The sequence below is a fragment of the Lytechinus variegatus genome, chromosome 3 (genome assembly GCF_018143015.1).
Source record: "Lytechinus variegatus isolate NC3 chromosome 3, Lvar_3.0, whole genome shotgun sequence".
Classification (NCBI taxonomy): Eukaryota; Metazoa; Echinodermata; class Echinoidea; order Temnopleuroida; family Toxopneustidae; genus Lytechinus; species Lytechinus variegatus.
Window position 1 is genome coordinate 28015037 of NC_054742.1, and position 25070 is coordinate 28040106.

Here is a 25070-nt window from a genome sequence, read left to right on the forward strand (position 1 = left end):
TCATACTTGAAAACCTTGCTCACTTCAAAAATATCATGCATATGGTATATGTCTATTCTGTCATTAACCATTTTAATTAATCATGGATTGATGAAGAGCATTGTTAAAAAGAGAAATTGACTGAATTTAATTTTTCCAGTACTTTCCAATGCACATGGATATGATACCCATACTGTTTTCACTGTATCCCTTTTGTATAAAAAAAGTGCCTTCTAAATGATTTTTTGTATACCACTGTACATGTATGTCAAGAGATACATGTACAGGTATGGTCAATAAGCAAAACTTGCATAGTTGAAGGTATTCACCAGTTCTGCTTTTATGTTTTCTAGTTTATTTTTTTTCTAAAATAATGAAAACAAAATCAGAAGCCCTAGTGGATTTGACATTATTACACAAATTTTGCTCTCCCATAAGTCATTGCACCCTAATATTGCTGTGAATGTGATTATTTGTTTACACTTTGTATTTTAACCATTTCAGGGAGTACAAGGAGAGGTTGGAGCACCTGGCAGGAATGGAGCTCCTGGACTTCAGGGATCTATCGGACCTGTTGGTATCAGTGGAGAAAGGGGAGATGCTGTAAGTATCAATCTATTTACTTATTATTTGCTGCATTAAGTGAAACAGGATCAATGTAATGTGGGTAAGAGAGCATATAGGACTCAAGAAGTTGATTTCTTATTTTGTTGTGGTCCATGTTGGTTTTGGGACTTAATACCAAGTATCAGCCATGTGCTTGGTTGGTACAGCATCTAAGCGCCCCCTGCAAAAAAAAATAAATGAATACTCATGATTTTCAATACATTCTGATACATTTCTGAAAGCATTGTTAAGAAAATTGTAAAAAATGAAATATTTTGTGATAGATAGCATTTGTTGAATGCCTATTATTATTATTACCATCATAGATGAAAACTGAATCAATTACTTGACATTGCATATTGTTCTCTGACAGGGTCTTCCAGGATACGTTGGATTGACTGGAAGCCGTGGACCTGCAGGACCAATTGTAAGTGAATTAATCCTTTCTATTAAAAATGTGTAATGCCCTTCTTGCTCCATTTAGGCAAATATCACTACTGTTTTGTAGAATGGTAGAGACTCAATTTGTCTCTGTGGGTAATAAAAGACACTGCTTTGAAGTACTTGACCACCTGTTTTAAAATCCAGATGTGAAAGAAGTGTATGAACGAATCTGCTTACCTTCTCTTTATGGATTTCAACATTATTGGTATTTGATTAAGGAGCATGTACAATTAAAATTTTATTTTTATATAGAGTGTTTCCTTATTTATTTGGTTAGTTTAGAGTTTTGCCCATTTTTCTTTCTGTACTTTACACATATGTTTGTTTTAGATGATCATCATTATGATCTATAATTGAATTATTATTTGACATTCTTGGTCAAATTCATTATGGATAGAAATAGTTATTGTGTTGTGTTGTGTTTGGTATTCATGCATGGAGCTAAAAGAAAATCATTATTGTTTATTTCTATTGATTTTTGGCATTCATACATATCAGTGATAATTGTAACTTTTCTGAGCTTTCAACAATTTGACCATTTTATTGTAATTTTTTGTTCAGGGAGCCCGTGGAATCGCTGGAGAACAAGGACCAACTGGCCCAGGTGGATCAGAGGTAAGTCATCCTATATGATGTTCAAGTTGGATCAAAAAGGAAAGAACGAGCATTTAAAAAATGAATCTTAAAAAAAAGTTTTTCTTTTTTTAGTGTCTTATTAAATCCAAAGCTACTATTTGTAATGTTTTGATCAGGATGTATCGTGTTTGATTTTTTGTTGAATATAAAAAGTGGTTCAAGAGAAGTGAAATAATTTTTTTTTTTACTGCCGATGATCTGTTTCATGTTAGAAAATCAAAGTTGATGAGTATTCTGATAATTTTACACTCTTTTACTGTATGTTTAGAAAAGCAAGTGAATGAGTAAATGGTAAAAGAGAATGAGAAAGGAAATTGAAGGGAATTTACAATTATCTTTATATATCTTATTTTTCATCTGTCATTTACAGGGAGAAACTGGATCTACAGGACCTGCTGGACCACGTGGACCAATGGGAGAACTGGTATGTTTCTCTTCATTCCCAATACATATTGTCATGATAATGTGATTGATGAAATGCTTTGTGAAAAAAACACAAATCTTCTTATATTTGTTGATTGAATGACTTTCAAGTACTACATGATGGACACCCCATCATTTTTATATTGAGGAAGTTCCAAAATGTATTTACATTTTTAATTGCATTTATTGTATTTACTTTTAATGATGAAACTTGAGGTTATGAAATGTATTTTACAACCATGATTAATGTCAACAAACACTAAATTATCATCCAGTTATCAGTCAGTTAAGTCAATCCATTGTGTCCAATGCTATTCAATGAGCATACATGTATATTTAATTCTATTATTCATTGTTGGATTTTAGGGACCTAATGGTGGACCTGGACTTCTTGGAGCTCCTGGAAATCCTGGATTCATGGTGAGAAAAATTACTGTTCTTTTTCTTTTCAGTTTGAAATGTTTCAATGATGATGGTCTACTTTGTCAAAAACAGAAAGTGTTCAGACATACAATATATGCCTGTTAAATAGATAATAAGAGTTTCATGAGTGTATGTAGACCATTTGACATTGGATTGAATTTGATTTAATTCATGTCATGGATGAACTCTCGGGTTCCTGCATGATATTCCAGGAAATTTAAATCAAGTAGCTAAAGATAATTTCAATGATTCATGGGATATTATTAGTTTATTTGTTTTAGACAGTTACTATTACATTGACATCCTTTAGATATGAAATATCAATTAAATGAAAGTACAATGAATTAACAATTCATATTCTTATTAATTTACAGGGTGATATGGGAGAGTCTGGTGAACAAGGAAGCCCTGGTGAGCCTGGATCGAGGGTGAGTCCAAGAATATATATTCAACTAAGTACTTTATATATTACTGATTATAATGTATTGCTTTACTTTCTAATGTTTGACACTGCCATTTGTGTTCTCTAGTCCTTTAATTACAGTATCATTGTAAGTTTTGTGAAAAAATAACCTATGAAAGTTAATAAAGATATATCACCTGTTCTTTATTGATGTTACAAGTTGCAACTCTATCATCATGAAGTTTGTAATAATGGGCTGAAAAGTATATTCTTTGTGATATACTGTGAAATGTATACTGTGAAAAAATCTGTTTCAGGTATTAAGAAGATAACTGTATATGTGGTGGACATGGTCAGTTCAAAGTCGTATTAGTGTCAATTAGATGTTTCAAATTTAATGAATGAATGAATGTATTGAATTTGTTTTTAAAGTAACCAAATAATTAATTATCTCTGCCATCCCCTCAGGTGATAGACAAAAGAGCAATACAAAATTAATTCATGGATATTCTGTGAAAGCTGTGCAGTGTATTTTATTTATCATTATATACACTGATCTCAGCCTACCTCTGTTCTAGATGTTTTATTTCATATGTAGTGTGTCGTTGAATAGGAACTAGATAAATCAGCACCTCATAAATGCTATATGTTGTAATTATTATTATTCATTTTGTCTGTTTTCTTTATTTTTAGGGTACAAATGGTGAGCCTGGTACCCCTGGACAGACTGGACCCAATGTGAGTAGAAATCATATTTTTTTTCAGTGTATATTAAATGGTTTTCTATAGATTTTGTTAATTGTTCTGGGTTATAATTTTCCTTTTGTGTGGACAAATTATTTATGCCCTCTCTTGTTTAATTATTTTTTTTAGGGGGGGGGGTTAGAATTCATTACTTCAGTGAAAACATGGATTCATTCAGATTGGATCATTGAGATGATTTTATTTATTTCATGTCAACAACTTGGTAATGTTTCTTGAAGAAAACTGGCAGGTCATCTAGGTTGCATGTTCATCTGTGCTATTGAGAAACTATTTTGAAAATTTGGTGTCTTTTTTCGTTATAGGGTGCTCCTGGTGATGATGGACTTGCTGGTAATGATGGAAAGACTGGCCCCACTGTAAGTACAGCTATTTATTATTAGATAAACCAGAGCAATACATCATTGCTATTGCAAGGGAAAGAATATCATGTGCCATTGACAATTTGATAATGATAGAACTCAAAATATGTTACTCACAATTCCTCTTATGTCTGACATAAACAAAACTCAACCCTTTTGTTTAGACATTGATGTTTTAATGTATTTCTATGAGAAAGAAGAGAAATGTTGAATAATATGTTACACAAAATGGTCTTCAAGCAAATTCTCAGAGTATTACTGGAGATATTCTTCAAAGGGTAATTAAGGTCGTTTTAGAATTGTGCTGATTCATATGTACCCATCTTTTGCCATTGTGGCAGTATCAGTAGCAGTAGCATTGTTGCTCTCAAGTTACACCATATGTCTAATATATTATTGTAAACTGTGCTTAAAAGTTTTATCATTGTTATTATTTCTACAGGGTAGCCCAGGAAGGGATGGACCTGCTGGAGCCTCTGGAGACAGGGTAAAATACATTTTGATTATTCTTTAGATATACATTGGTGTCTTATACATTCTTTTTAATACTTTTTGTTTGTTTTGTTGAGAAAACTTATATGTTTGTGTACATAAATTGTCAGTAAACTAAACGTTTTGATAATTAGATAATTCATGTACAGTCAACAGCAGTGATCAAGCCTGCTGTTCATCAAAATTTGTTTACTATGCTGAGGGAGTGCACTTAAAAAGTACATTGGTTGCAAATACCCTGGATGAATGGTGCCCTCATTGACTAAGCAAATGGGATGATTGAATATATGAAATATTTCGTCACCATCAATAGGGAAAATTCTCATTTTCATTTTCATTATTTTTTTTTGTCATTAGGGGCAGTCGGACCACCTGGAGCACAGGGACCACCTGGAATCGCTGGAGAAGCTGTAAGTACATGGTTTAAAGTGCTAGAAATGCTTAATCTGATTTAGAAACTTTCTTGAACTTAATATCTACATATTTAATCTCTAAACTTGTGACATAAGTCAACTCTTGTTGTTAGAGCTTATGGATATCAGCAATTAGAATTGTTCAGATTTGTGTACCATTCTTTTCAGAAATATGATTGTATCCATTGGTATATTATTTGCATCGTCTCAATGAAAATTCCTGGTAGGCTTGTATTCAATATTTTAATTTAAGTACAATTCTTACTGACAGACTACATCAGTTTCAAATTGAAGTATGTGATACCATTCAAATGTATATTGGTGTTTTTTTATAATCCTTAGGGATTCAATGGCAACACTGGTATTCAAGGACCCCCTGGAGTTCGTGGGGATGCTGTAAGTATATAATCTTTTCTTGAATAATTCAAATCCCTGGTGAACTGCCAAATTGGGCATGCTTACCATGGCAGTTCTTCCCCTCCACCTTTTTCCTTGCACTTTTTATTTGTGTTTAGTTAAGTACTGTATAAATCATTTAAGAAATATTAATCAAATACAGTGTAATGGATTCATATTGGAGAATTAAGAAGGCATGCTCCTCAACTTTTTCATTACGTTATAGACGGAAAAGATTGAGGGCAAGTAAACACAGATGGTTAAATATGTGGAAATTCGTGGAAGATTTTTTTTTTTCTTGTAGTTATGAATATATATATTGAAAACCATTCATTGGATCATTTCCTTTTTTGCAGTTATTCTGTTTTGTTTAAATTTCTATATTCATGATTTTTCAGACCATGAACTTATTACAAATTATAATTACTAATATATGAATATCAAGCATTTAACCTGATAGTCTGAACATACCAATACATACTTGACACCTGTCCCTTTTTAATGAAGACAGTTTTCAGCAGTAATTGCACTTGTATAATTCTATTCGTAGTAATGTGTTGGAAATGAAGACATTTCCCTGTTGCTGATATTTTATTGGAATAGTTCCTATGTTTAGAGTAGGTAATTAGCAAGTATTATGGAAATATATTTCACATAAGTGACAATTGATTGTGTTTTCTGATTCATTATATTCTCTTTCATTCATAGGGTGGTGATGGAGAGCGTGGTGCAGATGGACCTACTGGTCTTCCTGGTGCTCCTGGTAACCGTGGTGATGGTGGAATCCAAGGACCTGTCGGTGTTGGTGGAGCTCAGGTAGGAGTCCTTATTGTTACTTGTAATGTGAAACACAAAATATGGATTTGTCATATCTTGATACTATGTGACATGCTCAACAAAACAGACTCAATCTTATGTAATAAATTTCACTTTGTCACAATTGTGTTAGGTTAGGTACAGACATATTTTGTATTGTGCTCAATAACATGTGAATTTTGAATGATTGAAATTAACATTTCAAAATAGTATTACCATTATTTTCAAGGGAGGATGAATTTACATCCACTTGAAACACTTAAGTATGATAGATATGTGTCACAATAGCAATAAGACCTTCTAAATCAAACTCTGTTAGTATGTAAATTACTACTGTTTGACAGAATATTGAATAATAGAATAGATTTTGAACAAGCATATAGGCTCGCTAGTATAAGCTATATGTGCTTATTCCAATTCATTTGTTCAATAATACATTGAACCTGAATATGTATATGTTTTGTCTCCTATTTAGGGACCCCCTGGCGCACCTGGACTTGTTGGAACACGTGGAGCACGCGGAGTCCCTGGAGCCACTGGACCTCGTGGAGGAGTTGGTGTCTCTGGAGATGCTGTAAGTACTTCAATTTAATTCAAGGTTATATTTGATTGCAAAAAAATACAAAAAAACAAGTATATACAAATATGAAAACAATATTTTGTATTTTTTTTCTCCAACGAAATAATAATTTAAAAAATTTTGAAATCATACAAAACAAAAGAAGAAAAATGAGATGGGACCGGGATTAACCCAGGCACAGAAAATCAATGTTCCTTTAATTCACTGTGATTTAAACCTAATACATTCATTCCATCCCTCTTTGAGATGAGTCCCCTGATTTGCTAAACCTCATCCGCATTAACCTAGTTGCAATATACTTCATTCTACTCCATAATCAAGAGTTGAATACTAATTTGCAATATAATTTACAGGGTGAACAAGGTCTAAGAGGAGCTGCAGGAATCCAGGGAGCCTCAGGTATCGCTGGAGAACGTGGAACAGAAGGACGATCAGGAAGAAATGGAGAAGTTGTAAGTATGCTTCAAAATATATCAACTGTCTCACAATGTTTTTATTTCAACTTAAATATTTAAACTAGTTGATTTTTATCTTGCATTTAAAAAAAAAACCTTTCTTAGTTTGATTTATAAGTGCAGCAGGCATCATGATAAAAATTCTGGAGAATCTGTAGTCATTCAATTTACTTCATGGATGTTCTATTCATTATTCACCTTGCTTTTGGAGGATGTTTGCTAGGGGTAGATGTTGTAGAACATATGATGATGTTAATTTTTTTCTTATTTTTTGATTTATAGGGAACTACTGGAATTGCTGGAAGCATGGGACAGCCTGGTCTCCGTGGATTACCTGTGAGTAAAATTATCTGTTGGATTTTCTGTTTCCATGTTATTGTCATCAATATGGGTAGGAAAACGGTTAGATATTGTTTCTGTAAATTCATGATAACTGCCATGTAACAGTTTTAACTGGGGCGGGGGAGGGAATGTGCCCCCTACATTTTCTGCAATAATGAGATGGGTCCAATAACCCAACTCTATTAGAGTTAAAGCAAATGATTACTTGCAGGAATTTATTAAAATTCTATCCAAAGTTTGAGAGAGAGAATATTATGTATTCGAAATTTGATTGGGAAACAGTTTTCTAATGAAGCATAAATTCCTGTTCCCATTGGTAGGAATTTTTGTCCATTCTTGATCATTGTCAAGAATGTTTGGAGGTAGCTGCATGTTTCTTTCTGTGAGGTTGATCCCTCTGCCTTTTGATGATTACATTATTTAGGGACCCCTGGTCTCCGTGGTGGTGTTGGACAAGGTGGTGAGATGGGTGCACAGGGTGACCGTGGACCAGCTGGACCCGCTGGACCTCCAGGAAGGACTGGTGAAGCTGTATGTATCATCTTTTTTCCTCTTCATGCTCTTTTTACCATTGGGATATTGCATAACCTTAATATCAATACCAAGTCAATGTTAAAATAAAAAATTAACCATAGTTCATGGAATGTATATATTGTTTTTTCATCTTTCATAATTGAATAGATATGCACATAGATTTGGGAATTATATTTGCAATCATTTTGATAACCATTCCTTACAGTACCCGTAAGACTAATAATAGAAAGCAGGATCCTGTCTGGTATTAGCAATACACACAGTCATTGAGAATCATCACCTTCTGCCATCTGTTTGGCTTAATTCATCTTTAGGGATCTTTGATGAAAGGAAGATCTTTTATGAAAGCTAATTTCAGGAACAAATATATGTATGTTACCTTCAGAACAGTAGCTGTTCACTCAAACTGTGCTACATATCAGTTGGGTTGCAGTATTCAATTCGGCTTTTACAACATATCCAGAGAGAAACTCATAGTTCGTTAATTTTCTGTCGCATATGCATATGGATTGCCAATTCATAGATTAAATAATAATTAGAAACATCTCTTTCATTAAGAAATTTGCTGTGTACACATAGAACTAAGTAAAAAGAGCTCTGAAGAAGTGCAGCTGAATATATTCATATAAAAGCTGTGCTATACATTTCTGTATATTATTATTATAATTGATAAAAACTATTTTGTATTACTGGTAGTACTGTATTATGGATGGGCGTTACACTCTTATTGTATCATACTAGTCGGTGAAAGGACAAATTTTGTATCATTCATTGTGTAAAGTGTGCTTTTCATGTTTTTTGTTCTATTCTCTTGCTTAGGGTGGCATGGGACCTATGGGACCAATGGGTGTATCAGGAGCACGAGGAGACAGTGTAAGTAACTCTTTTTTATGATTTGACCATTATGAATGTTGAATGAGAACAATTTTAACATAAAAAGATGCAATAAATGAGAAAATGGCTCTTAATCTATGGCAAACCATCTACAAAAAGGTACAGTCAATTGTAAATATTGGACAAATGTCTGTGTTACTTTCCCAGACTGTTAATGCTTGTAATATACACCTATTTGGGAATTGAACACCTCTTTGATTTAGGGTATACTTTTATGGAATGAAATGATTGGGTATTTTGATGGAGGGGGGGGGTGAAAGTTATTTTCCCATTAAATAGTAGGGTTTTACACATCAATGTAATCTCCTTTTTCTTTAAGTTTTTTTACACTTGAAAAAAAAATCTTGATGGTAAGCAATTGCCCCTTATGTCATCTCTTTAGGTGGTGATGTATTTTACTAACAGGAGATTTGTTTGATCGCAATCAGAAAATTGGTTCATTGTTGTGATAAATTATGAATTTTCACAATTCTACAACCATGTATTTTTTAAGGAGGGAGAAGGGGCAAGATAGACAAAGTTCTGTATTTTGATGAATCTCAGTATGCCTTAATGGATTTCAGTCTCTACGATCCTTGTGAAATTGTAGCAACTTACTAAACAAATCAATGTATTTTTCTTAATTCAGGGCCTGCCTGGTGACCCAGGACCAAATGGACCATCAGGACCAAAGGGACAACGCGTAAGTACAACCTCCAGAAGAACATGCATTTTTCACATTATTCAGCTCTGATAATATTTAAAGCAAAGAAATGTTAAATGAAAATATATTACAGTTCAAAATCAATACTGCCAAGTGGAATTTTGGAAGCAAGCCTTCTTAAAATTTGCATGCTTTCAAGAAAATATGTTGAATTATAAAAAGATTGTATCCCCTATGTTAACTGCTTTTGCATTCTTAAGGGAATTTTTCATCCATTAAGAATTGTAGGGGATCCTTTTGAGTAGTAAGAAATTAATTTTCTTAGAGATTCATTGAATTATTTAATAGAGAATATTTGAAGTGGGTGTTAATAAAAATATTAAACAAAATTTTAAGACAGTGAGAGAGTATGAGGAAAAATAGAGAAGTAGCGACAGAGAAAAAAGATTGTTGAAATAGATAAAATTTAAAGTAAAGATTTCAATTATTTTATACAGGGAGCTGGTGGAGAGAAAGGATCAATGGGATCTCGTGGTATCCCTGGAAACCCTGTAAGTAAACAAAACTGATTTGATTAACTATTGATTTTCTTGTATATTTTGACCTGTTAATAACATGGACCTACTACGGTAATAATGATGACAGGATACCCCATGACAGGAATATAAAAGACTTAATTTGAAAAAAAAAATGCCATTGAATTCCATGATTTGTGATCTGAGAAATTTATTTTATCTGTGAAATCCATATGTAGAATAAAAAGGACAATATAAAGTTCATTCACAAAAGAATCAATGAAGATTTTATATTCTTTTATTTGATGAATAGTGAATATTCTGTTGTATTTTTGTTTGTTCACCAAGCTTTAAAAACACAAAATGGGTTGTTTTAAATGTTTTATTACATTTATTTTTTATAACCATTATAAATCATTTTGAAAAAATTTCAGGGACCCGGTGGTCCTCCAGGTGAACGTGGACCTGCTGGTTTACAAGGAGAGAAGGAGAAGCTGGACCATCTGGTAGCCAGGGTAGACCTGGAAGGAGTGGACCTCAGGTAAGTGCTTTAAGGAGCTCTTTCTTAGAGTGGTACCTCCTGGAAATAATAGGAAAAACTGACACATTTACTCTTTCGAAATTCAGAATGTGGGTTTACACAATTATGATGTCCCGTTTATATTTATTGAAAGAACTCAGAGGCATACCCTTAGCATTTTGGGTATGTGCAATTATTTATATGAATATTGTGAAAAAAAGTTGTAGAAATATAATTAATCATTGTAGTTGGTATATAGTAAAAGACTATATGATCAAAATGTTGGATCCTGGGTAAGATGTTATATGAGTTGTGTACGTGCCAAAAGTTTTTTTTAACCAGACAACCACCACCAGAGTCAAAACCTCTTGATTAATCATACTAAAAGATTTATAGCCTTAAAGATCATGAATGAATTTTACTGTCTTCAGGCAAATTTTCCAATACATAGAACTGTGCAATTTTGCGAGTCTGGTAAATGAAAAAACAGTGATTATAACACTACATGTAATTGTGTACTTTAAAAGTATTAGGCCTATGGGCTTTTAGTAATATATAAGCATTCATTCTAGTTTTGACATGCTATTATTGGAATGTTATGTTGATCAAGTTCACTTTTATTATTGCAGGGTAATATGGGACCCCGTGGAAGCCGTGGTGAGGTTGGCAACCAAGGAGCAATTGTAAGTATATTTCTCTACTTCTTTAGATTTTTTTACTCATGAAGTTTCAAATAACAGAATGATAACTGATTTTGCTACGGTATGCTTGAATTCATTGCCAAGCACGGTCACTGATTATGGAAAACGAATCTCAAGTTTATTGATGTGATGTGATAAGAGTAAAGCTTTCAATATTCAATGCTTATCGTGATAAATTAAGTTCTTTTGTTATTTGTATTTTATTTTTGTCTTTCAAGAAGAAATATGATATAATACAATATATTTTTTTTGTGTTCCCCCTCTCACTCCTATCCTCCCAAACTACCTCTGTGTGCTATTCTCTCTTCACTTTACCCCTCCCCCTTGCTCTTCTTACCTTTCACTCCCTCTTTCCCCCTCCCACAGGGACCTATGGGATCACCTGGAATGAATGGACCTCCAGGAGTTGTTGGTGAACCAGTAAGTAATACTACATCATTGCATCCATTTTCTGTAATTTAGATATACGCTGCAGTGGGCTTATCAATTTTTATTTGTTTTCTACTATCCAATATCATACAAGGCATATCTTGGTGTTCTGAAACAAATATGTAATTAATTTTCATTTCATTGTTTACAACATTTTTGATGAAAGTGATCAAGTTTTATAATTTCTTCAAAACAAAGACACTGAATTAAGTCATGCAATGCCTGCTTAGATGTCAATAATTATTGTATAAATCAGGGATAAAACCCAAGTCCTCAAATCTTGTAAATGATAAATTTCATAATTTTCTACATTTCTGTTTAAATGTCATTCCAGTATTTTAATGAATCATGGGGTTGATTATATTGTGAAATGTTTCTTCTTTTTTGATGACAGGGACCTTCTGGACCTGTTGGAAATAATGGCCGCCCTGGTGATGACGGACGTATGGTACGTATATGATTAACTTGGATTCAAGTTCTTTTCATGGATTGCTGTATTATTTATGAATATATCTGAAATAAAATCTTAGCTCTTGCAAAGTAATAAATTTTGAACCTCGAAAGTACTACCACTACTACTACTACTACTACTCTACTAACAATAATGATCATAATGATAATTAGCTGGGGTAATAGTAATAGCAGGGCCTGCTAGGAGAACAGTTTGGGGACAGAAGTGGCTACCCTGGGTAAATTTACCATTATTATTCTTATTATTAAGACCTTGATAACACTATCAGTATGAATGCGTATTTAAAAAATTGTTTTGGTTTTATGTTTAGGGAACCCGTGGACCACAAGGAAACCAAGGACCACGTGGACCTCCAGGACCAGCTGGATTGGCTGGACCACAGGGTAGCACTGGAGATGATGGACGTGATGGACCAATGGTGAGTGATATTGATTTTTCTTTCAATAAAAAAAAAGACTGCCTGAAGTATTTTTTCATTACCAATTCTCACACTTCATCATAGATAAAACAATAGGAATTTGAAGAAAGCCTCTTTGGTTACTGCTAAAGATGCAGCAGATACTTTTTGACAAGGTACCTTAATAAATTGGTAATAATGCTATCATAAAAACAATAAAAACCAGATTATTATGCTATGCAATAAATAGCATTATTAAGATTAAGGTATATCTTCATTCATTCATTCATTCAAAACTTGGCAATTGTTTAAAGAGATATAAATGTGAAAAATTTGAGGGGTTGAGGTATTATTTGGGGGAATTATTATTAAAAAAGTCAATTTAAATTGTGTATTGATAATTAGGTTGAATATTGGATTATAATTGTGGTAGTGCTGACCTTCAGAGAAAAGACTAGTGCATTATTTCTTCATAATGTGAGAGAGGAAAAGTTGGAAAAAATCTCTCTAGGCATTTGTTGCTGCAATTACTGAGCCTCAATCAAACTAACAAAAATATATTCTAAAAAATATTTGTGCACTGTGGGAGAACATAGTGCATGTATAAGATGTGTCAATGACATTTTTTAGAGTGTCTGTTCAGACATTTATGAGTACCCTCCTTTGTTATCATTTATTTCATGCAATTTTCTCTTATGATGTATTATTTTTTTCATTCATTGATTTATCCATACTTGTTTCAGTATTCAATTTGATCATTCATTCGTCCATCAATCAATTTGTCCAATTTTCCATTCATTATATTTGTGTGTATGTCCTTTTATTGCTAACAGGGACCTATGGGACCTATGGGACCTCAAGGACAGATTGGAGGCTTGGGAGCATTGGTAAGATTCTTATATTTCCTCTCTTAAAATCAACATTTCTTTATTGTTAATGTTTTTAATAAACATTATATGGAAGAAGTGATTCTCTGAAACATCAAGTGCCAGTTGAGTACTAATGATTCAAAAGTTCGAACAGAATCCTAAGTGAAAAAATATTTTGGTAAAATGTGAATTAACGAGATATAAGTAAAATTAGCATGGCCCTCCAGCCAGATGGCAAGTCTTTTTTCTACATAATATTAATACACTGTTCCACATGATATCTGTATTGGTGATCTTCATATACTGTTTTTCAGTATCACAAAGTTAAATTGGTTTTTGTAGATCAGATCTATACTGATACAAGGACAATTTTCAAGACTCTCTCATAAAATCATAATTTGCTGCCACTTTTACTGGTAAGTAAAATTGTAGCTGTAGTTTACTGAGAAAAATGTGTTTCTTCTTTCTTTGTAGGGAACCCATGGATTGATGGGACCACCTGGACCTGCTGGAGCACCTGGAAGACGGGTGTGTATCCCCATATTTACCTGATAATATGAACTTTCAGACAAATAAAAGTATTCATAAAAGAGAAGAGTATTTGCACAGTACATTGTACCTTTAGTATACCAAAAAGAATTTTCCAAAAGTCAAGGCAATCTGTGGGCATCAAAAGACAAAAAAGACAGTGCAGTTAATGGTCAGAAGCTTCAAACATACTTCAAAGTATACAATGTCATAAATTCCAAATGCATTTGTTTTTTATTGATAGGATGTTACAATTGTTACATTCTGCTTCTTTGCAATGTGGTGCTAGTGGGCAATATCTTATAGAATAAAAACACAATTACACAATTCTATGGCTGTACTGAAATGGTTCGTAATAGAAGTGATGCTCTTCTCTTCCAGCATATTGCTTAATATTCATTATGTTGAAATTCCTTGTCAAATCCCATTCCTTTCTATGGATCAGAAGTTTGCTGCAAATCTCAGTTTTAGCACAAGTCGCTTTGTCAATTTCTTGTCATATGCCATTTAGTTCAGTTTACATCATCTACACTGCTGAACATTCTTTTTATTCTGTGATATTTTATACTGACTTGATATGTTGATGCCTTATGTTACCTAGGGTACTGATGGAGATGAGGGATCCACCGGACCTGATGGTGAGCGTGGAGAACGTGGACGCATGGGACCAGCTGGACCTGCTGGACCTCGTGGAATGCCAGGAAGTGATGTAAGTTTTGTGCAATTGTGCTCTCCTCTTATTCATGCTCTGTAATATTAACTGCTCTATCCCTATATTCAACAAAAATGTATTTGTGAGTTAGTAATATGTATGTTTGAGATGTTCAACAAGGCCATTGGTCATTGATTTTTTTTTTTTGAATACTAAAACGGAATGCCACTAGTAATTCATATAATTATTTCATTGTTGACAGGGCCGTGATGGTAATGATGGTAAAGTTGGACCAGTTGGACCTGTTGGTGCACGAGGAGACACTGGACCCAAGGGTAACAATGGAATGAATGGACTAATGGGACCACGTGTGAGTAGCTGGCTTCTTTCTCATTTCATCTATAATGTTGTATTCAAAAAGATTTGTAATGGGTTTCTACACTCATTGATAATGTCTCACTCATAGAGCCTGATAAGTTGATTGGTAAAACAATTAAATTGAAACAAATTTTCTTTTTGAAAAATAACCTTTTATGTGTTCTTGACCTGTGATTTAACATCTCAAATTACCTGTGCAAGCTTTCTTGGCTAAATCCTGCTTAACACTACCAGAAGTTTCACAGTTGTAACCATTTTTGTTTCTTGCTCTTAATCTATTGCATATCCTACCCAAGGGGAAGGATTTTACTTGATACACATTCTTGCTTCATGTGAATTATTAATTCTGTAGATTTTTATTTCCTGAGATATAAGAGCTAGAATTGAGCCTGTTGAAGATATTCATGATAATGTTATGTGTGTTTATTATAACAGGGAGCTGTTGGACCTATGGGAGCACAGGGAGAGCGTGGAAACCGTGGTAAGCAAGGAGCACAAGGTCCAGTTGGCAACGTTGGAGAGTCTGGAGGTACTGGACCAATGGTAAGTTTCAATTCATTCAAGATAATTAATTGTTTAAAGTCTTCTTTGGTTAATTTCTATCCTTCAAACGAGGAGCAAAACACTGTTTTTTTTTCTTTCTTTGAATATGAGAAATTTTGCCAGTGTGCATGGACAAAACACAGATTTCTAAGGTTTTATAACATCAATTGAAGGCAGTGATATTACAAAATTGTAGTATTTCTTAGGAATAGACAGATAATATGTCAACCATGAATGAATTAATAATATTCTAATGAAAGGAAAGAAAATAAAATGCGTGGATACACTTCTCTGAATTGAATAAGCCTGTTCATAGGTGCAGCAAAAATGATTTGTGACATAATGAGATACTTACAAACTCTTATTATTTTCTGTGATATTTACACGTTTTCTTACTCTCTCAAGGGACCCATGGGACCTGCTGGACCCCGTGGTGAAGTTGGTAGCCAAGGACCTAATGTGAGTACACACTTTGACTTTCACTTTCTGATGTATTTGTTATACCTCTGCTGCAATAGATGCTAGGATGCATTAGCTGGTATATAACATTATTGTCAAATCATGTTGGGATCAATTTTGCTTTAATTTTGATTCTGAATTGCACAGTCTTTTATGTGAGGAGGAGACATATATATCTGCACACACACATCAAAAAGAGAAATTATTTCACCCAAAGTAGAATATGTTGGAGTTGTGATTTTATTCAATGACATGTATTGAAAATTAATGGTTGAATGATGAAATTGATCATATAAAGAAAAAAATCCAAGTATTTTAATGTGTATAATTCATAAGGTTATTGTTTTTTTCCTGTAGTGGTATGATTCAAAGTTAAAATTAAATATGAATAACAGTTATGAATGAAAGCGAATAATGTTTTTTGCCAGAGTATGAAAAGTGCAACTACTATCACCCTGGATTTAGCTTGAGCCACTACTTTATCAGTAGTTCTTTTAAAGAGAATCTATATGCTATAATACATTTCCTGATTTTCAAAAGTAAGTAATGAAGAACATTGTTGAAAAAATTGAAGAAATATTCCTATACATATGTTTGGATAATCAAGAAAAGAAGATAAAGTTTCAAACTGTTTGTGATAGATTGTTCACCTAGCTAGTTGAATTTATTTATTTATTAAGTTGATTTTCGTTTATTATCCTGAATTTTTTTTTCTTTTCTATTCCACATTGTAGGGACATAAGGGACAAACTGGAATGCCTGGTAGGATGGGAATGCCTGGAGTTGCTGTAAGTATTATCTCTTCTTAATTATTAATCCATTTTATTTATTTATCATATAAATATTTTCTGGGGAGATGGGGGTGCATTATTTGATTAACGGATGTCAACATTTTAACTGGAACTGCACAGTACATCTTGTGATGACTTGTTCTTTGGCTTCTAGATTTACCTCGATGCTAGAAATTTACAATATTGCTGAAAACACAGCCAAAACATTTTTTTTTTCCTGAAACAAAGTGAAATTATCTATTCTTAGTTTTTTTGTTTATGTTAAGTATGATTCAATATTTTTTGTGAATCTTTATTTTTAAAAAATTATTTTGCAAAGGATATCTCATGCTTAATAGTACAAACCCATGTCTTTCTGATCAATCACATGTTCATAATATCTAATTTGTAATTAATTTATTTAGGGTGAGCCAGGACCTAATGGAGAAGGTGGACCACAGGGTATCCGAGGTATCCCCGTAAGTATCTTCTCTTTTTCTTATTCTTTATTGAACTGCTTTACATGCATTATATTTGCATGGGTAACATTTTTAGTGCATAACATTTGCAATTTTGGTGTCAAATGAAGAGTTTCAATAATTTTCTTTATGATGTCATTGTATTTTCTTTCATTCTGTATAGTTTTGTTTAAACATAAAATGTGTTGAAAATTGTGAAAACATTAGACCACCTAAGATTATTAGGTGTATAGGGTACTAGTATTCCAAAATACATATGTATTTTAACAAGAAGTTGCATATGAATACAAAGCATACTATATGGGTTCTACCCCCAATTTTTTTTTTTAATAAAATCTTTCAAAATACTAGTAGTGAGAAAAGTGGGGAAAAAAATTCGGATAGATGGATTTTTTGTATTTTAATGTTTTTATCTCGTAAAAGCAATTCTGAATGAGTTCCTAATTATATTATTATATATTGTAATGTAAGTTTCTTGAAAATAATAATTTCCGGTGTCCACTTCATTGCAAATATTTATGTGACATACCAGCTCCAATTAACTGAGGTTTCTGAACAAATCATTCACCTTTTTAGGGAGTTGTTGGAGAGAGTGGAAAGACAGGAAGATCAGGACCACGTGGACCCCCAGGACTTCGTGGAGGTGGAGTAAGTACCATCTTTGATATGTATATAACCTAACAATTTATTATAGGGGTCTATAAGTAAAATAATTGTTCGTATATTATTTGAGTTTTGCGATGCTCTGAAATCCAATAATAGGAGTTATTTACATCATACATCAATGTGAATCTTTTTAGGATAAAATGATGCCCCACCTCATTTTTCACTAATTACGGATCTTCTAATCTTTTATCAAGGAGGAAATCTTTTTTTTTGCAAAATTTATAAGATCAATACATGATTTGATTAAGTAAATGAGGTATTGTTTGTTTTCTTGTAGGGATCACGTGGAGAGCGTGGAGGTGTTGGACCCGCTGGACCTCCAGGACCCCCTGGACCACCTGGACCACCTGTAAGTTCGACTTGTTTTATCTACATTGATGTAGAAATAAGGAACTAGTTTCAAGAGGGACAACAACAAATATGAAACTAAATCCATTGATAGAAGTCCTTGATGAAACCGATATCATTACTTTGTAGCTGTTTGTACATTCATCTACACATTTGTACTATTGTTTAAGAAAATAAAAAGATATAACTATGCTATGAAAACATCAACTTGAAATATTTTTGAACTTGTATAGTTACCTGTATAACAAATTTAATGTTACTATTACATTTGATTTGATTAATAACATTCATGTAGGAAAGAGTGATTAGGGCATCCCATGTAAATGAGTGGTTGAAGTAGATATTACTTAAAATTATCCATGTGTGCAAATTGGAAGATGATAATTAAATCATGTTTTTATTTTGTCTCTCTGTACAGGGTGAAGTCTCAATGGTAAGTCTTTTTTAATATCTTTTATTTTGTATTTTGATCAATTAAATGTCACTGCTGTACCTTTCTTTGAAAAATGATTTTTGCAACATTTATTGATATTATTATTTATTTGATGAAATAATGGTAAATGGACAATGATTCTTGATGTTTTGCTATGTAGATGCAAAAACTAAGTATCTGTTTTTGTGTAATGTTATGATGATGTTTAATTCAGTTGGATTCTCCTTGCATCCATTTGTAGCAAAAATCTAGAAAATGTGTTAAAAGATAACTCAGATTCATCAAGAAATGAAAGAAAGCTGTCTGTCAGATTTGGGCATTGTTTCATAAAGAGTTATGATAGAGTAAAAAATCAAATTCAAATTGACATGTTTTCTAAAATTTGCATCTCCTAATTACACAAATTTAAATCAATCTCTTTGACATCCCTTGGATATTTCTTTCTGTGTTCATTTACTAGTATACATTTTATGAGATTTGCTTGGTCTACAGCTTCTTGAAATTGATTTTAGTTCTTCTTGGGTAACCCTTCCCCCTGGAATTTTATTCTTTATTATTTTTACAGGCTGCTGCCATGCCACGAATGCCAGTTCAACAATCCAAGGGACCCAGCCAGTATTCACACTATGTAAGTACATACATACAATTTAAGTTTCTTTAATTTCAATTTCATTTAAATGTATAGAAAGAAATACCAAACAATGACAATAGTCAGTTCTCTATGGATATATCGATTTGTTACTCTGTATCACTGAAAATGATACAAATATATATAGCATATTATTACATTCCTCTTGAATATAACTAATGTAATTTATCCACCTGTCCTGTCTTTTTCATACTCTCTTTCTTGTATGTGATATATAAGTACAAGTTAATACCAGTTTGCATATATGCAGCCATTTTGCCTATATGCAGCCATTTTGCTTTTGAATATTGATATTCTTATATTTGTAATTCCTACTGTAGTACCGTGATGAGGTTCCCAAGACCGTTGATGAGATCGACAGAACCAAATTCCAGGAATACATTGCCAAGTTTGAGAGTGAAGTTCGCTCCCTCTTTGAACCTCTTGGAAGCCGCGACCAACCCCTCCGTAGCTGTAAGGATCTCTTCAAGTGCTTCCCAGAAGCTGAAGAAGGTAAGAGAATGGATACAGGAGTTACTTGACTATCCCAAGTGAATGCTACCAAAAGGACCGGTCAGAGCAGGGTTAAACAAAATAAAAAGAAGGAATACACTATTGGATTTTAAAATACCTTACATTCTGGACATTTAAAGTGACTTTTAAGTGATACTGTTTTGAATAAGCAACCACACCCTTTGCAAAGTTGAATTTTTACCTGGTAACTATTGGATCTTAAAAAAAATCGTTTAGATACAAGACCATTTTACAGAGTTATACCATGCTTTTGCTTTTGGAAGTGATACCATTTTCAAAGTAATATTTTGCATTTTTGCCTTTTTGTGAAATGAATATAACTTTTTTTTTGCTGAATAAAGAGTTTTTAAGAAAGAAATGGCTTTCAGCAAATAAAAATTCTAATCCATGTTGTGCAAAACAAAGCCTTGTGATGGATTACACAGTTAGACTTTTACATATTTTCCAGAATTAATTGATTATTCATTTTCTCAAACAGGCAACTACTGGATCGATTCCAATGAGGGCTCTGTCAAGGATGCTTTCCTAGCTCATTGTGTGAAGCGTGGAGAGAGTGGTGGCCCAGAGACTTGCATTACACCTGTAGTTGATTCGGTATGTTTGACTTTTTGAATCTTTCTTGCAGATATTGCATAGCAATGCTGGGAAGTAAATTAAAAGAGCAAAAGAAAGAGACAGATATAGAGAAACAACCCCCAAAATCTTTAATCATAGGACTATACCCAGGAATTATTGTGAATAAGCAATTTTTTTAAAACACCCTTATTGTGAAGGCTTTTTCTACGAAGGTAAACATAGAAATTAATGCAACTGAGACCAAACTAAGAAGAGTTGAAATTTTGTTGAAAAAAGGTCAGAAGAATTGAGAATGGAGTTGTGTAGACATAAATGCACTAATAATAATCTCCTAATCAAATAACACATTATTGAAAGCTCTATAAAACACCTAATACGTTTACCAGATTAAATTTGGCTTTTAAAGTATTCAGCTGAAAAATTACCACCCTTAAAAATAATAGAGTGTACACCCCAATGAAGAGTGCTTAAAATAATGCACTTGTCTGGTGGTTTAAGGGTCATAACAAGAAGTTAAATAAATGATTGGACTTTTTCTAGAATTATTCTGCATAATGCAAGTCCCTTGTTAAGTTGTCTCCATCGTAGAATTAAAAGAAAAGGGGTGGTTTATCGATAATGATGGTTATTATGTTGTATTAATCGTTCTCATAATTTTTTTTTACAGATCGCACCTGCACAATGGTACGAAGGCCCAGCCGGACCAAGATATATCAGTGAAATGGGTCTAGATAAGGTGGGTTTCTCTCCAGTAATCTTTAATTTCAATGTCAAGTATAATTTCATTTTCAGTTAAGAGCATCTTGATAAAAATTGCTCTTGGGTTATGTGTTTGAAATTCCCTTTGACTTTGATTTCTTTGTGTCAGAGTGCCTCATACTTTGTTGCTTTGTGAATAAATCTGTAGATTCACAACATGATAGGAAAATCAAAATCGCTATTTCTCAAAGCATATTGATGAATTTCTAACTTCCAATACATTTTTTATGATAAATTTTTAATCATTTGGGGTGTAGAATTTGATGGGATCAAATACCCATGATAGGAAAATACTAATGTTGCTTACTTGAGCAATGAGGAAAAGTAGGATTTATATACAGAAATTAAAGTGGCGTTTAAATGTGTCAACAAAGAGTTAGGAGGATCCTTATAATAAGGAATATCAGTACCCAACAATATCAAAGAATGACCATTGGTTCTTCTATCAAATGCCCTTTGAATTCTTTGCCTTTGATTTGTTCTTATTTTTGTTTGAAACTAATGTTTTGTTTGCTCCCTTTATTCCACCCTACAGTTCTCATACCAGGCTAGTGAAGTTCAACTTACCTTCCTGCGTCTGTTGTCCACAAGAGCACACCAGAATGTTACCTACCACTGTAAGAACTCTGTAGCTGTCACTGACAGGACCACTGGATCCACAGAGCAGGCTCTGAAACTCATGACCACATCAGATGTAGTGTTATCACCTAATGCACCAAGTTTTGAACAATATGAAGTTATTGGAAATGATGAATGTCAAGTAAGTTATCGTTTTTTCCTCTTAAAAAAAATTACATTGCCTTGTGCAGTGTTTTGTGATAAATGCAATTATAATAAGGTGAGCAATTCACTAAAAAAAATTGATGCAAGAGCGTGAAAATTACATTTAATATTATATGATTAGTTTCCTCAACCAATTGTAAGATAATGGTGAGATTTATAATGACAGTAACATGAATAGTGATAAAATTACAATGATGGTCGTTTTCCTAACAGTTATTGGGTACTGACTTGTTGAGTTTTTTGCTTACAGATATTTTTGCGACTGGTGTTTATTTTTTTATTCATTCAGACACATTCCACCCAGAGAAATTCTTTTACATCAGATTAAGCTTCTTGTAAATACCACGCTCACTTGATTTATTCCCTTCACAATAATAAACAAGTTTTTTGAAGTTATCTTTTTCAAATGCACAGCCCCCAAATGGTAGCATACATGTGCACACACATCCCCCCACCCTCCCATGCACACTTAATCACACCCCTGTGTCTGTGTATATAGCACATAGCAACTGAATGTGCATAGCTTACTGATATTTCTTTTCCTTGTAGTGTTTACTGCAGAATATAATGAAACCTTCTGTTAAATGTACAGATAATACAGTAATACTTACACTCATTTTATTCACCTGGGGCCAATTTAAAAAAAATGCAAGTTTCAAATTCAAAATTGATTTGCATTCTTTTTTTCTTTCATTGCATTTTTTGTAATGCCACAAGCCCAAGGTAGCAATCAATTTGTTGAACAAAGTTGGGTATTGCTGATTAAGTTCTATTTTGTATTGTAACATGTCCACATCTTAGTTAGATTTGGGCCCCGTTCTTCACAAATATGTTATTATTTGCGAAGTTAGAATCGCCAAGACATATTTGCCTTCAGCACATCGTATACCACTATAGCAATGTGATAGCAATGTTTTGATATGTTGAAATGCCATCCTTTCCCATGTCCAGTGTTTCAGTTGATCGGTTATTAATCAAGCGTTTTTTTATTTGGGGAGTTGTGATTTTAGAAGTTGAGATTGAATCCACTTGTTTCTGCATTAGCCCCAAGATGGCACCTTTTCCTAAAAAGAAGACTGTTATTGTTCATTTTAACTTAATTTCATATTATGACATGTTCACATCTAAGGTAGATCAGGGGAGCGTTTCATCAACATTTCTGTCCGACAAGTTGTCAGGTCTGATAACTTTCTTTGATTTTGACTGGCTGACAAGCACTGTTACTATGGTAACTGTCGGATAAAACAGGACATGTCAGATAAAACGTCCGACAAGTCCTTTCATGAAACACCCCCCTGGTTCTCACTTTCATAAATTAATAACCAATGAAAAATAAAACATGGGATAACAAATTGGCTTCCAGGCAAATTAATGCCACAGTAATGTTTGCTTTTAACAATACTTCTTAATTGAATTGGTCGATTTTTTTTTTGTTATATTGGGGCTATATTTCATGTCCATTAGATAATGCAATGTTACTGTTATTAAGATAAAAATAACCAATCATTTTTTTTTCTTCACAGGACCGAACAGGAGAATGGGGCCAGACTGTTATAAACTATTCCACCAGGAGAAACACCCGTCTTCCAATTGTTGACGTTGCTCCTTCAGATATTGGAGGAGAAGGCCAAGAGTTTGGTATTACTTTGGGACCTGTGTGTTTCTCATAGATTCTGACCCTTTTCTAAACTATTTTGAATTGTCTTTGAAATAACAGCAGCAAAAAGCAGAAAAAAGAATGTGAATTTTGGAGACTATTTATCATAACATCTGGCAGCCTCTCATAAAACTGGAGCATCCCTTTTCTCGTCTGGTGTGTGTTTTTTTTTAAATCTATGCAGACTGAAATTCTTGCCATGGTGTTCACAAAGCAATAATGAATTATTTGTAGGGAAGTCTCTTATTTTATGGCTTGAACAAAAATCCAAAATTTACCAGAAAAGGACAAAAATGAAGTCTCCAGTGACACGATTTACCTTGAAGGCTGACCAGAAAGTTGATACTAGATGGAATACATGATCTTGTACTTTACCAATCTATTCAATGATATGAAAAATGTGCCTTACTATATATCTGATTGACAGGTTAAAGTATGATCAAAAGATAATCTATTTTTATATCCATACATATACATTTTCAATTTAATTGTCAAAACTGTGGTTGAAATGAATCTTATTGATGTCCTTGTGTCTTTGATAGTGGTGTGGAATATATATATGATTGTATACCATTCTCACCTCTTTATTCTCTTTTTATTGATTTGCTTTGAAATGGTGCTAGCTCTCTAGTTTGTCAGATATAAGTGGACTCCCTTGCGCTGACTCTAGAAGCCTTTCTAAGTAGAAATAGATCTAAATGTTTCCTTTGTTACCCAGTAAGTCTTTGATCTTTCTGGAGGTTTTTCTTGTATTGTGTCTTTCGTCTGTGTTTACCAATAGTTTTTAACCTTGTGCATTTTATTGTATTTTTGTCATCAATTTGATTAGAATGCTCTTCCATAATAGCTAAAGAGAAAAAAGACAGTGAAAGAAATAGAAATAGAATTATCAAGCATAAGTCTTTTCGCATTTCTACTTTCCATAACAAACATGTCTTCAGATATTCTTTACTAAATTGGTGTCTATTGGCAGTGTTTTCATGAATTCAGTAACTATGCAAATCAAGAGATGTTCTATTTTTTCATGGTCAAGACAATATTTTTATAATGCTACATTATATACTGTTGAATAGATTGGTTGATGCAATGTGTTGTGTGAGATTATTATTGATTAATAAAAGAGCTTCCCTACGAAATTTGTGACTCTTTTTCATGTTGTCTGTGTATGAGGAACTTGTTCAGTCTGTGAATGTATTGATTGTGCAGCTTGTTATAATTTCAGGTAGATTGTGGTGGAGGTGGCGATAAAAGTTGTTTTGATGGTGATGTGGTGGTGGTGATGGTGATGATGATGGTGATGGTGGTGGTGATGTTGATGGTGGTGGTGATGATGATGATGATGGTGATGGTGATGTTGATCGTGGTGATGAT

At 33.2% G+C, this 25070-nt stretch overlaps 2 protein-coding genes across 2 annotated transcripts in view; both read left to right on the plus strand.

The window, feature by feature from the left end:
- The window catches only part of LOC121411997 (short-chain collagen C4-like), an 8338-nt gene extending 803 nt beyond the window's left edge, over positions 1 to 7535 (plus strand). Inside the window, exons 2-16 of the mRNA XM_041604910.1 lie at positions 484 to 582; positions 959 to 1012; positions 1591 to 1644; positions 2036 to 2089; positions 2455 to 2508; positions 2886 to 2939; positions 3608 to 3652; positions 3982 to 4035; positions 4481 to 4525; positions 4888 to 4940; positions 5286 to 5339; positions 6048 to 6155; positions 6631 to 6729; positions 7089 to 7187; positions 7473 to 7535. Coding sequence (XP_041460844.1) covers positions 484 to 582; positions 959 to 1012; positions 1591 to 1644; positions 2036 to 2089; positions 2455 to 2508; positions 2886 to 2939; positions 3608 to 3652; positions 3982 to 4035; positions 4481 to 4525; positions 4888 to 4940; positions 5286 to 5339; positions 6048 to 6155; positions 6631 to 6729; positions 7089 to 7104 — 843 coding nt within the window. The 3' untranslated portion in view covers positions 7105 to 7187; positions 7473 to 7535. The remainder of the gene's footprint in view (positions 1 to 483; positions 583 to 958; positions 1013 to 1590; positions 1645 to 2035; positions 2090 to 2454; positions 2509 to 2885; positions 2940 to 3607; positions 3653 to 3981; positions 4036 to 4480; positions 4526 to 4887; positions 4941 to 5285; positions 5340 to 6047; positions 6156 to 6630; positions 6730 to 7088; positions 7188 to 7472) is intronic.
- Positions 7536 to 10594: 3059 nt separating this feature from the next.
- On the plus strand, positions 10595 to 24835 carry LOC121410682 (collagen alpha-1(I) chain-like). The gene is made up of 22 exons (XM_041602927.1): positions 10595 to 10659; positions 11268 to 11321; positions 11706 to 11759; positions 12163 to 12216; positions 12551 to 12658; positions 13471 to 13524; positions 13981 to 14034; positions 14636 to 14743; positions 14949 to 15056; positions 15500 to 15607; positions 16013 to 16066; positions 16801 to 16854; positions 17262 to 17315; positions 17892 to 17963; positions 18259 to 18330; positions 18748 to 18762; positions 19328 to 19390; positions 19732 to 19903; positions 20403 to 20518; positions 21168 to 21236; positions 21795 to 22019; positions 23566 to 24835. The coding sequence occupies exons 2-22, from the start codon at positions 11274 to 11276 to the stop codon at positions 23710 to 23712; spliced, it is 1809 nt and encodes a 602-aa protein (XP_041458861.1). The 5' UTR covers positions 10595 to 10659; positions 11268 to 11273; the 3' UTR covers positions 23713 to 24835.
- The last annotated feature ends 235 nt before the right edge of the window (positions 24836 to 25070 follow it).

What these genes read in the sequence shown, in the direction of transcription:
- LOC121410682 (XM_041602927.1), top strand. Translation starts at nt 11,274, where the DNA reads ATGGGACCCCGTGGAAGCCGTGGTGAGGTTGGCAACCAAGGAGCAATT. An exon ending in CTGGAGCACCTGGAAGACGG is followed by an intron (nt 14,035 to 14,635) that starts GTGTGTATCCCC and finishes TATGTTACCTAG; the next exon opens with GGTACTGATGGAGATGAGGG. An exon ending in CAGGACTTCGTGGAGGTGGA is followed by an intron (nt 17,964 to 18,258) that starts GTAAGTACCATC and finishes GTTTTCTTGTAG; the next exon opens with GGATCACGTGGAGAGCGTGG.